At 38.4% G+C, this 14181-nt stretch overlaps 1 protein-coding gene across 1 annotated transcript in view; it reads left to right on the top strand.

Moving 5' to 3' along the window:
- ITGA8 (integrin subunit alpha 8) overlaps window positions 1-14181 on the top strand; it is a 180924-nt gene that overhangs the window by 53525 nt on the left and 113218 nt on the right. The window contains exons 15-17 of the mRNA XM_024750072.1: window positions 1727-1779; window positions 10503-10708; window positions 13314-13505. Of these exons, the coding sequence (XP_024605840.1) occupies window positions 1727-1779; window positions 10503-10708; window positions 13314-13505 (451 nt within the window). The remainder of the gene's footprint in view (window positions 1-1726; window positions 1780-10502; window positions 10709-13313; window positions 13506-14181) is intronic.

Below are 14181 nucleotides of genomic sequence, written 5' to 3'. Positions count from 1 at the left end.
GAGTTACGTTTCAATATTTGAATTTGGAGGAGGGGAGGCATAAACAATCAGTCTACGGCAACTGTATATGTTTGGAATAGACAAAAAAGGCGGGAGAATTACATAATTGTGTTACACTTGGTAACTCATCTATTTTTTTCCTCTGCAAAGAGTATCTAGCACCTGGCACCTACTCTGAGCTAAACACTGGTCAGACAGGGCAGAGAGAAGAATGAACAACACAGGTGGAACTCTCTGCCTTCTGTGGAGCACACTTTCCAGGGGACTGTAGGCTGATTAAATTTGTAGGTGACAGGAAGCTAAACTGGCTAAATCAGGGGTCCCCAACCCCTGGGCCATGGACTGGTACTGGCCTGTGGCCCGTTAGGAACCAGGCTGCAGAGCAGGTGAGCAGCGGGTGAGCGAGGGAAGCTTCATCTGTATTTGCAGCCGCTCCCCATCGCTCGCAGTACCGCCTGAGCTCCGCCTCCCGTCAGATCAGCGGCGGCATTAGATGCTCATAGGAGTGCGAACCCTACTGTGAACTGCGCATGCGAGGGATCTAGGTTGCGCGCTCCTTATGAGAATCTAATGCCTGATGACCTGAGGGGGGAGCCGAGGCGGTGATGCTAGCTCTGGGGAGGGGCTGCAGATACAGATCATCAGTAGCAGAGAGGTTTGACTGCACCGAGACCATAGTAAATCAGTTGCTTGCAGACTCATATCAAAACCCCATCAGTGAGTGGCAAATGAAAACAAGCTCAGGGCTCCCACTGATTCTGCATTCTGGTGAGTTGTGTAATTGTTTCATTATATATTGCAATGTGATAATAATAGAAATAAAGCGCACAACACATGTAACGTGCTTGAATCATCCCGAAACCATCCCCGCCCCCACCCCAACCAGGTCGGTGGAAAAACTGTCTTCCGTGAGACCAGTCCCTGGTGCCAAAAATGTTGGGGACCGCTGAGCTAAAGCATTGGATGGCAGAATACGGAACTGAAAAATCTTGGCAAGCTAAAACTATTGGCCAGATCTGAAGAGATTATAAACCTTGAAAACATAGGTTGAAAACAAAAATACAAGAGCTAGAATGTAGAGAGATAAAGCACACTGGTTACACTCAGAAGAGACTTAGAAACCTCAGCAGACGATAAACTCAATATGAATTGATACAGAGACGCGGTTTACCCTCAAATTAAAACCTTTTTATGCTTCAGTGATCTAAAGAGTCCAAAGCAGAGGGTGTCCATCCTACTTATCTTCTCCTGTCAGTGTGCTCATGGGGTAGCATCGTTTCTTTGGTATCCCATGTTGTATCCCTAAGAAAGATAGGAAGCCAACTGAAAACATTTCCATAGGAGATTTCACATGGAAATGGAATTAGATTTATTCTGTGACATTCAAGATTGCAGAACTAGGTAGGAGCATTAAGGACCAGATGTTACAGGAGGACCAATTTTAGCAAAAAGTATTCTAATAGTTGTATCTACAAATTGAATGGACTTATTGTTGAACATCTCCAGAGGATGTCCGAGCAGATGTCATGGGTGTTGTGAGGGACATTATGCATTAGGTCAGGGGTTAAACTAAATGACTCGAAGACTCTGTCCATGTCCAAGGGTCTATGAATTTAAATGCAAAAATGTGCTGCAATGTGGCTAATCTTTCAGGGAAAATTGAGAGATGACAATTAAAATGACTTTTTGAGCACAAAATATATCATCTTATGGTTTTCCTTTGCAGATGGCATCTTACTTTGGATATACCATTGCAGTATCAGATGTTAACAATGATGGGTAAGTTTCTAAGAACTTCCTCACTCACCAGATATTATATTCATCCTTAAAGATGTTATATTTTTTTCCTTCATGAAATAGATCCTTCCATACTTCCTCAACAAGATCGAGGCTCTCTTGTTTTAACTTTTTTTTTAGTCCAGGGCAAAAGGATACATCTACTAAAAAATTCTCTATCATCCCTTCTGATGTCTTTACCACATCTGCCACTTCTAGGAAAGGACTATTTTACTTAGTTTTATCTTTGATTTTATGAACTAGATAGTCCTTGGCCGTTTGACTTCCATAGCCATCAAAGAATCTGCTCATCTGCCTTCACCCTTTAGCACGATATTCATAAAACATTTGCACATAAATATTTTTTCTCCTGACAGTGCTTTAACCAACATACTAGTGACCCCCATGCAGAAGATGAAATAATAATATTTTTTTTCAGTTTATGGCAGTAAATTATAGTTGAGCTTGGATCAAACAGCATGATAAACTGTGGTTGTATTTAAGTTATTACTTCAAAGAAAATTGTTATTAAGCAACTCTCTGATCCACGAAAAGCACCTAACTGACAGATAAGACAAATGATTAAATAAGAAAACCAAAAAATTGAGATGAACCGATCATTCGTCCAATAAATATTGCTGGAGCACCTACCATACGCCGGGCATTGTTCTTGGGTGCCCAGAATGTAGCAGTGATTAAGGAAGAATAGGGCTCTGCTTTCATGGAGCTCACATTTCGGTAAGAAGCAAATATCTGAAAAATCTGAACTATGTTCCCTTATCTGGGCTACATCATGGATAGACATTAGCTATGACCTCTACATAGCTAGAAATGAACTTCATTTATTATGCGGTACCGTATGATTGGAGATAAATTTGCTAACTTTTGTACCTTTTGGAAAATAGCTTATTATTCTTTCATTCAACATATATTTCTTGAGCATCTTCTACACACTAGCACTGTTCTAGGTGCTGGGATACAGCAGAGAACAAAACCAAAACCCGCACCCTCATAAAGGTTATACGGTAGTTCGGGTGGGAGCTACAGACAAAAAAATAAATAAGTCAAATAAAGATTATGTTAGATGCTGATGAGCACTACGCAGGAAAAAAACAAAAACAGAAGGCCGGAAGCAATCGAGATGTCCTTTAGTAGGTAAATGGGTAAGTATTCTGCGGCCCATCCAGACAATGGGATATTATTCAGTGCTAAAAAGGAATGAGCTATCAAGCCATGGAAAGACATAGAAGAACCTTAAATGCTATTACTAAGTGAAAGAAGCCAGTATGAAGCAGCTTCATACTATATGAATCCACTAGATGACATTCCGGAAAAGACAAAACTATGGAGACAGTAAAAAGATCAGTGGTTGCCAGGTGTTAATGGTGAAAAGAGGGATGAATTAGGTGGAGCACAGAGGCTTTGTAGGGCAGTGAAAGCACTCTGTATGATACTGCAAGGGTGGATTCATGTCATTATACATCTTTCTAAACTCACAGAATGTACACCAGCAAGAGGGAACCCTAATGTAATCTGTGGACTTTGGGTGATGATGATATGTCCATGTAGGTTCATCAGTTTTAACAAATGTACCACCTGGTGCAGGATGTTCACAGTCGGGGAGGCCCTGCGTGTGGCAGGGGGGATACAGGAACTGTCTGTACTTCCTGTGCAATTTTGCTTTGAACCTAAAACTGCTCTAAAAAATAAAGTCTATTAATGAAACTTCAGAAACAACCGAACGGGGATAGAAAAAAATTGGGAGGGATGCAATTTTTATTCAGGTAAACAGGGAAGGCCTGGGTGTTAGGTTAGGTGAGGGAGCAAAACACTATATGGGGAAGAGTGTCCAAATTCCCAGTGGAGCGGGGAGCTGCTGGCATAGTCAAGGAATATCAAAGAGACTTGGAGAGAAAGTCTGTGAGCCGCTTTACACAGCACCACATGGACTCTGCCATGGATAGAATGAGTCTGTTTCCAAGAAGGACACATCATCTTGAAAACCCCTGGAGGAGTCTAAGCAAGGGACTGGCCTGCACCCACTTTGGTTTTAGCAGCCATGCTCTGTTCATTGGGTCTCCATGGAGTGAGGCCTTCTGGGAGCCCATTGCCATAAGCCGGGCGAGGCAGGACAGTGGCTTGGACCAGAGCAGTGGCAGGAAGAGTAGAACTGGTTGCACTCTGGGTCTATTCTGAAGAACGCAAATCTTATCCTGGATAAGATCTGTGAATGAAATCTTATCCTGGATAAGATCTTATCCTGCAGATAACTGAAAATGAAGTTGCTTTAATCTTCAGCTGTCTGAATTGTGGAAAGGAAGTAACAGTTAGGACCACCACTCAAAATGAGCAACCTGGATGGACTGTATCTGTTATCAGAGACTTTTAGTCATTTAGAAAGAAAATGGTGGAGGAAGAACCTGAGGTCCAAAACATGGCGCACTGTCCAGATACAGGAAGCCCATTCTTTAGTGAAAACAAAAAGTCCGACACTGACCCTTGGGATAAGTTAGACACATTTCCCTCAACAGATAACAACACAACATGCATGAGGGCTTCTCTCCTGGGAGCCAGGCAGCATTTTTTAGGGCACAGATCACCCAGTGTGTTTCGTTCTGTAGTTCACTCCCTTTTCAATCCTTTCAGCTTTCCGCCCCAGTGTCACAATATGCCCTGCAGGGCACCATGTCCTTCCTGAAAACACATTCATTCTAGTCTAAAGTTTTGTGACAACGTTTATAGGACTTTTTTTTTTTTTTCCCACATTAAGAAACAGAAAAGAAAACTTGTGAAAAAAGGACCTCATTGGTTTCAAACATAGGAATTTTCCAGTAATGATTTGTTCTTTCTTGATGTTCTTAAAAATTGCTATGCACATCATTTCTTTTTATTGGGTAGTATATTCCGAATTCTTTAGACTGCATTGAGAAATACATCTATTATCTTAATATTGTCATTCTTAAAGAAAAAAGTACCTATAGATTCTCAGTCTGTATATTGTTTGCTGCTCTAATTACTTAGATGCAACGTACATTCATGTTCCTATAATCAGTGAGTGTGCTCTGGAAGCCATTGAGAACATTGCATCCCAAATAAAGACAGAGAACTCGCGTGAAGTCTGAGATTACAATAATGCATATATAACCTGCCATCATTTTTGCAGCATCTGTTTTTCTAGAACAATCACTTGATATTGTTGGCTTTCAGATAGACACAAATAGGGAAAACATGGCATCTTGTGTTTCTAGGTTTATACTTGATCCCAGGACGGGGGCCTGAAAACCACTAATTATTGTGACAGCCTGTGTCCTCACCTCCTGGGGTGGATATTCACCCCCAGGGAAGGTACAAAACAAGCCATCAGGGCAGAGACATAAACCTGTAATCCCTCAGAAATCTTAGCAGAATGAGGGAAAAACAGGCAGTAAATCATGCATGTGTCAGTGACTTTTCCTAAGCTCCTGTGATGGCTCCATGTCAGGACACGTGTGGCCTTGTTTTGAGAAAGAGTGCTTTTGTCATTCTCAGTTTCTGACAAGATTTCTATCAGGGACCCTAAGGCTAGAATGGGATTTGCGGCAAACACAAATCTCTATCTCAAATAAAGTTTTCCTGGATATAAACCTCAGTTGGTTGGCAGTTTCAAATGCAGAAATCTTGATTCTCCATTGAAACAATTGAAGAACTTAACATGCTATTAAGCAATCACATTTTATCTTTATCATGAATGATTAGCAGACAGTGTTTTTATTTCTCTCAAAGTACCTTTATGTGTAATAAGTCTAATAGCACAGGACAATATGTACTACAATCCAATGAAACTACCTAAAATTCACCAATGAGGAAACTGAGACACAAAAGTTAAGTGAATTGCCCAAGAGTACACGCTAAGTAGGGGAAGGTCTTGATTAGTTCACAGAACTTTTGCTGCCTTACCTTATAAATTTTTTGTTCACTTATATACAGAGAACTCTTTACTAAGCTCTATAAAATACCTAGTAGGAAAGCATATATATAATTTCTGTCTTCAAGGGTTTAAAATCTGTAAGAATTAAGAATTTTTAATCTAGTAAGTGAGTACAATGACAGACATGCCTCTCACTTACTTTTAAAAATTGGGAAACAGAGAAATTAGTATACTTGTCACCGAAGAAACCCAATAATAACCTGTGAAATAGTTTTAAAATTAAAAACTGTGTATATTTAAGGTGGACACGTTTTGATATACATATACATAGTGAGATGATGACTGTATTCAATCTAATTAACATCTCCATCTATGTGATTCATCTGTATCATCCAACTGGGTGGTCCATCCATCACACAGTTACTGTGTGTGGGGGCGGTATCTGTATAGTAAGAGCACCTAAGATCTATGCTTTTAGCAAATTTCCAGTGTACAATATAGTATTATTAACTATAGCCACTATGCTGTACACTGGACCCCTAGAACTTATACATCCTACATAGCTGCAACTTTGTACTTTTTGACTAATATCTCCCCATTTCCCCAATCTCTCCACCCGTGGTAAGCACCACTCTACTTGTGTGAATTTCACTTTATAGATTCCACATATATATGCACATATAGACCTATCTATATTCATATTCATGTAAAAACATACAGATATTGTCTATAACATGTATACAGATATACATATACATACACATATAGAATACACATGGATTTCAATGACCTTAAATAAGGGTTGGGGTAGAAGAATAGCATATACATGTGTTTAAGTTTTTACTCTGTTTTGTTCGTTGATAAGAATCTGTTTATTAAGTGTGCATTTTATTAATTTCCATTATTCTTATAAACAAGCTCATACTTCCACTTTATAAAAATATAAAACCATAATTTCAGTTATTTTCACCCAAAGAACTTTAAGATTGTCTTTGATGATGCTAAAAACAACTGACTGATAAAAAAATTCAGTTATGAATGGTTTTTAGCATCATGGCATATAAGAAAAATCAGTTTGTTTGATTATATTCAAAGTAGCCATACTAGGCTGCTGCATTTGACCAAGTCATTAGTTTAACTCATAAATAATTTTAGAGAGTCTATAACTCCAATTTTTAAAAAATTCACAAAGCCCTTTCTAGCTTTCCCAGCATTTATCAGTGATTAAGGAATTATAAGTGAGCATTAATCAGCAGAGTTTCATAATAGAATTGAGATTTAATTCCTTTTCTTTACCCAATTTCTAATTTTCCAATAGTTTTTTTTTTTTTTTTTTTAATAGCCTGAATCTTTCAAGTCTTGGACCTGAGTGGATGTTGTACAGTGACTCAGAATAGGATTGAGAGCATCAGTCATCTAGTTGATCATTCATGGTTCAGAAGTTAGGACTCACATTTTGTGGAACTGAACCGGACTTCCCTCTCTCCATCCGAGAGAGAACTAAGTACTACTGTACGTGAGACTACCTAGTGAAGTTTCTTTCACAGTGTATGTCATCCTCTCTATCCACTGTGCAACTAAAGCGAAGTCCCTACAAATGCTCCAAAACCCACCATCAGGGAAAAAAAAAAGACAGTGTCATTAAGTAATGTGACCAAATAAATAAACTGGTGGGGATTTCCCCAATATTTTTTTATTTTAAAAAATCTCCAGGTGTTATGAGTGGACTGCAAAAGTTTAGACCAAACAGTTAACGTGCATGCTGGTTGGTGGTTGATCTTGTCAAGCCTGTGACTATTTTGTAAAACATAAACAAGCTGGTGAAATTAACTTCAGTTATCTTAAGATAGCCAGAACTACAAAATCTTTCACTGTAAACTCTGTTAGGAATTTCTGGACAAATTTAACAGCAAAGGGAGATAAGTATTTTCCTCTTGAACCTAAACAAGCAAATCTGTTTTTATATTTTCTTATGGCTTTTTGAAACAAAATATTCATACTAGTTCAGAAATTCAAAGAATTACAGTTTAATCCATTGGATTGTTTTAGCCTCTGCAGGGCCAAAAGGAACTAAATTGAGAGAGAGTCTTAGCAGTTAGTTAACTTGAGAGCATTTTAGAGAAAATTTATTTGAAAGGAAGCAGCTTTGAGTAACTGTGTTTTGGTGCTAGATTTACTCCAAGTGGGTTCTCTCATAGAAGAGAAATCATTATGATTCAATTAAGTAGAAAAATCTAGAAAATTAAAACATAAAGAAATTGCAAATTAAACTGATTTCTGTAACATAAATGATAAGCTGTATTTGTTCTCACCGATCATAAAACAATTATATTGATTAGATATCAATTCTAGTATACAGCCTCCTAAGCTGCATTCTGCACATCAGTCACAGGCATTAGCATGCACTATGGACTATTGTGAAAAAAGAAGAAACAGAGAAGTTTATATGTTAAATCAACATATTGAACACCATTTGGCTGTAGAAAACTTGAATTCAGATTCTTCATGATGAATATTCTCACTGATGGGTTCCCTCATCCCCCCTCTCTGTTTATCACTATATTTATGCTTTGATCTTCAGGGAAATATTTATAATGTTTTATCTCAAAGAACATGTGAAAGAATGAGAACCTGCACCTTGCATTGCATAATTAGAGTGGACATAATACTTTTTTAGACATAAAAAAGAGACACAAATAAAACCTGGTGAATGCTACACAGAGATGTAAAGAAAACTGTGCTCAAATATTGGACATTTCAGATAAGATGAAATTTAGTGTGTATATCCTACTTTTATAAAATGCCTTTACATAATAACTTAGATCTCATCCAAACTACCAACATGACACAAACAGAAAAGATGGTTTTTAGTGAAAACCTCATCATAAATATTGATTCATCATTATTCTTTCTTGAGATTACATGTATATGTATAAAATATGATATATTTTATATATATTATATATTCTTAGAATGGCACCCAGTCTGTCACACAACTACTTTTTCGGAAGCTCAGTAAAGAACGTCTTTACTAATAAATATTTTTAAAACTTTAAACTTGAATTGGGTATATTCTAAAAAAGGATATGACAAGTAAATTTTGAAATAGCCTAATAGCACGCATGGCCTACCGCAACGGTCTTTCAATGAGTTTTTGGCCCTGTGGGATCGTAATCGGAAATACATTTAACATTGCAACCCACTACGCACACACAACTGAAACAAAAGGTTTCATGGAACAGTATTCACTCTTAGTATGTGTAATGCATTGACTCATATTTTCTATTGTATTCTATTTCATTTTTTATAATTGCTTGTCAAGACCCATTAAATTGATTTCACAATCCACTAATGAGTTGCAAATCAAGATTTAAAAACACCAGCCTAGACAATAATATATATTGTGACTCTTGAGTGGTACTGCTAACATAAAATATTATTGACACTAAATGCAAAATATTGCACAAGGCACATTGAATCAATTGACTCCAAGACAGTTATTGTCTCTCAGCTTTATGAGAACACAATTATAAATTAAGAACAAATGTCTTTCTCCGTTTTTGGCATTTAGAGCATTTTAGAAGCCTTACACTTAAATATCTAGGGAAATCTATTTCTACGAAAATAAATCAACCTTGTCATAATAGTCCAAGAATCCAAAGATCTCATGGATGTGCTAATCTTTCACAAGCATAGGTCTTTGCATTTCTAGAACTCCAAAATGGCCCTGCTCAATCTCTGCACTAGAGAACCAGTGGTTTTAGACGTCTTTGAACTACAAGGCAGCGACACACACAATTAGGTGTTTAACAAATGTCTCTTCATACTGACAATAACAGAAAGAGAGGCAACCAGGTTCCGCCAGGGCAAAGCCTGGGGCCTGGAGCAGCCCCAATCCCTGCCTTACTCTTGGCCTAGATAGAGCACAGAAGCACGGCAAGTAAATGCATTTGGAACATTTTTTTAAAGATTTTTTTGATGTGGACCATTTTTAAAGTCTTTACTGAATTTGTTACAATATTGCTTCTGTTTTATCTTTTGGTTTTTTGGCCACGAGGCATGTGGGATCTTAGCTCTCTGACCAAGGATCGAACCCTCACCCCCTGCATTGGAAGGCAAAATCTTAACCACTGGACCACCAGGGATGTCCCCATTTGGAACATTTTTAAGAAAACGTTTTACCTAAGTGTGTAGCAATCCAATTGCTATCTCTTTCTTGAAATTTTTTCAGCCTGAAAAATTATCTACTGGTTGTCTGCTATAATACCTACATCTACAAAGAAAAACTATAAATTCGCATTTGGGAGGAAAATTTTGTTTTCTAGCTTTCTAGCCAGTATGAGAACCTTCTCTGGCCTCTGTTTTATTTGAATGGAGGTAACAAGAGAAAAGAGGAGGACAGACTTTATTTTAAACCTTATTACTGCAAGAAAACTTCATAATATAAATGTAGAGTTAACTAAATTGTAGACAAATTCTCATCCATGTTTAGAAAAACCTATTTTGGTCTTTCTGATACGTTTTACTTGTACATTTTCTGGAAATGCACCAAAGAGCTGAAAAGGGTGAAATAGCTGTGGTTTTCTTAAAGTAGTAATTTTTAGCATAGCTAAAAAGTTCAGTGTGATAATTTAACAACTCTTATTTTCTTACAGCATTCTATTCCGTAGACATAACAAAGCAATGAAAGAAATATGACAGTTGTAAGATATCCCTTGGAAAAGGAAATATACCAGTGGAAATGTACTAATATAGTTGATTAGAAATCTACCCAACAGCATCTCATGTCTGTGCTGACCTCTTTCTTCGTTCCCTGCAGAATGGATGACATATTGATCGGGGCACCTCTCTTTATGGAACGTGAATTTGAGAGCAACCCCAGAGAAGTAGGGCAAGTTTACCTGTACTTGCAAGTGAACGTGCTGGTCTTCAGAAATCCGCAGATCCTCGCAGGCACTGACGTTTTCGGGAGATTCGGTAGTGCTCTGGCACACTTAGGAGACCTGAACCAAGATGGATACAATGGTAATTTACACCAATGCATGGAAATTACTTGTGTGCCACAGTTTCATGTTACTGTTGCATGACGGAAACAAGAGACTTCACAGTGGTGTGTGTGGTATAGTTCTTCTGATTGGTCTTTAATAAACTATCCAAAATCAAGGCAATTTAAACTTTAGCTTTGGCTAATATAGATGCTACATGGAAATTTTCTCATGTTGATTTAGGGTGTCATATGACAGCTCTAAACAAACAGCAATTATTTTTAAACTTGACGTATAGATTTATGACCTGAAGAGAGCTAGAGAACATACTATATGTACAGAGTCAAAACAAATAAATACATGTTGATATATTAGCAAGTGTATTGCCTTCTGAGTAACTCATATGGCTTACATACAGGTTATGCTGAATTGTAATTGATCTCTCAACTTCAGCTTAAAGGCACCTTCAATGTTCGTTGTTAAGCAGTGTTAAATTCTTAGCTTAGGTTTGTGGTTCTTTAAGTTAGGAATTTATGAATGCCTTCTAAGTACCCTCTCCTCAGAAAAACATGCCAGCTCACACAAAATTTTGCATACATTTTCAGGACCTTTAAGTTAAGAACCAAGGTAGACTGGGTTTCTTGAAGTTCCAGGGAGTAACAGGAATTTGCTCCAACAAAATAGCCTAGAGAGTATTCCCATCAAATCAAAGTATTCATTAATAACTTCAGCAACTGGTCACGTACTTTTACGATTTCCTTGAAAAAACACGTCTCAGCAGTGTATAGTTAGTAACTTTTAAAGTACCATAAGACATAAATGCATACTAAAGGCTCATGGTTCCAGGGAAACATTTTTAAAAAGAGACAAGTTCATCTTTAACTGATTTGTTGCTTTCAAAAACTGCCCTATTCCTGAGCACCAAATGAAATAAATAATGCTAAATTATCTGTGTAGTCATCTTTTTCATCATCTCTTCTATTTGTCTTTTCTCTCAAACCCTTAATGATACTTTTAAGAGCTAAGAGAAACATTTCTAACAACCTAAGAGGGGTTTTGCCTCTCTGAGCCTTGGTGTCCTTAAAATGATGCCAAAATGAGATGTAACCAGGGGACAGATATAAATTCACTGACTCGGAGGATGTGAAGAAAGTACCCCTTTCCACCTACCATATGACAATATTTTTATTTTCCACAACGATCTGAGTTTTTTGATAGTTTATCCTTACCTGTTAAGTGAAAGTGGATTTATGATCCTTGTTATGTAGTGAAAATCAGTTTACAATTCATTCAGTCTCATCAGACTTAGGAACAACTACAAATGGATGAATGACAAAACGAGGACACATACCATCGTCCGCAGCTCGGGCTGTTATGTTACTGTGCTATTGGTGCTCTTTTTCATGTAGACCTAAGTAGTTAGGTGTACTGTTTAGAGCAATCCTGATGAACACAATATATGGAAGGTAGTTTTCATTCATTGCTATGTTTAACAGGGAGACAGGCGATAGGGTTCTCTCTCGGTTTCCCAAAGTCCTCAACGACTATGAAACGGGTCTTGCCTACATCATGGGATGATATAATCATTCAAGGATATAATATTTGTGAAAGAGGTTGTTTATTTCTTTTTTGCGGTACGCGGGCCTCTCACTGCTGTGGCCTCTCCCATTGCGGAACACAGGCTCCAGACGCGCAGGCTCAGCAGCCATGGCTCACGGGCCCAGCCGCTCCGCGGCATGTGGGATCTTCCCGGACCGGGGCACGAACCCGTATCCCCCGCATCGGCAGGCGGACTCTCAACCACTGCGCCACCAGGGAAGCCCTGTTTATTTCTTTTAACAAGAAACTCTTAAGTACTCTGCAAAGGTGCCTCATCCGGTCCAGCCAGCCCATTAATCTGACCCAGCTCTTCCCTATTACTCACTACGCTCCCACGTAGATCACCTTCTGGCTGCTCTTCAGGTGGGCCAAGCTCCTTGCATCCTTGGGCCTTTGCACAGTCATTCTTTCTGCCTGGAATGCTCTTCCTTCTGATTCCACATGGTCAGTTCCATCCTGTCCCCAGATTTCAGTTTCAAGATCAGCCTTAGAGACACCTTTTCTGACCACCTCATCTAAAATAACAATCCGAGGGAGAGTGGGAGGGAGGGAGACGCAAGAGGGAAGACATATGGGAACATATGTATATGTATAGCTGATTCACTTTGTTGTACAGCAGAAACTAACACACCATTGTAAAGCAATTATACCCCAATAAAGATGTTTAAAAAAAAAAAAAAAACAATCCGATCACTCTCCATCACATCAATATTTTTAAGATTCTCTGCATAGCATTTGTCACTTTCTATCTTTTCTTGTTTATTTCTTTATTCAACTTGTCTCTTCCCTGCACCAGAATATAAACTTTTGAAAAGCAGTGTCTGGTTCGCCGTTGAAGCCACCGTGCCCAACACATTATAGGCACTCAATAAATATTTTTTGGATGGATGAAAGACAACAAATAATTTCCTCTTGTTGCAGTACTACAGAGTTTCATGGAAAACTTAAGAAGCCCTTTGGGCTGTTTGGTACTGCTCTTCGATTGTACTTATTTCTCTTTCTAAAATACTCTTCTTTATTTAAAAATTGTGTGTCTCTGTTTGTAGACATTGCCATCGGTGCGCCCTTTGCAGGCAAGGACCAAAGAGGCAAAGTGCTCATTTACAACGGTAACAAGAATGGCTTAAACGCCAAGGCTTCCCAAATTCTGCAAGGAGTGTGGGCCTCACAGGCTGTCCCTTCTGGATTCGGCTTTACTTTAAGAGGAGATTCTGACATAGACAAGAATGATTACCCAGGTAAGTCCTTCTTTCTTTTCCTACAACAGAGTCTGCTTCCTAGAAAGAGCTATTCTCTGGACGATGCATCGTGTTTAAGCAGTTCTCTTGTACAGGTTAAGGCCAAGCTTGCCCATCACACGGGTTCTTTGGGTACCATTCCAAAGCAACTTTCATGAGACTCTGAAGACAGACAAAACAAACACTCCTTTTCCTGTCAAGAGAGGAAGTTAAAAAAGCAAGATGGCTTTTTAAAAACTGCTTTGGACATAAAACTTGGCAACTTTGCAACAAAAGTTTGTTATTTGAAACGCCTCAGTAATCTGGTGTCCATTGACAAGGACAGCCTGCATCAGATAACTTTTCAGAGCAATCAATTTTAACCCCATAATTCCCTGTTGAGTTCACAGCTCCTATGAATTGACTTATGCACCTCAGCATTTCTGTCATAAGCTCATGGTTTTGGAACATAAATAGTTTCCAGCCACGTCTGGGGGTTTTCCGAAGATAGAATGACTATTAAAGCAAAGCATAAAGAACTGGTTTGTGATACAGATCATTAGCAATTTTTGAATGCTTAATTCACAGTGAGGATTCAGTGGAGATCCATACAGCCCAGTGAGATAATTCATGTTTTATGTACGCTGTATGAAAATACAGATTTGTCTTAAAGGATTGTTTCAGTAATCGGGGTTGT

The sequence above is a fragment of the Neophocaena asiaeorientalis genome, unplaced genomic scaffold (assembly GCF_003031525.2).
Source record: "Neophocaena asiaeorientalis asiaeorientalis breed wild unplaced genomic scaffold, Neophocaena_asiaeorientalis_V1.1 scaffold4, whole genome shotgun sequence".
Lineage (NCBI taxonomy): Eukaryota > Metazoa > Chordata > Mammalia > Artiodactyla > Phocoenidae > Neophocaena > Neophocaena asiaeorientalis.
The sequence above is the reverse complement of the archived record's forward strand: the minus strand, read 5'-3'. Positions and strand labels throughout refer to the sequence as shown.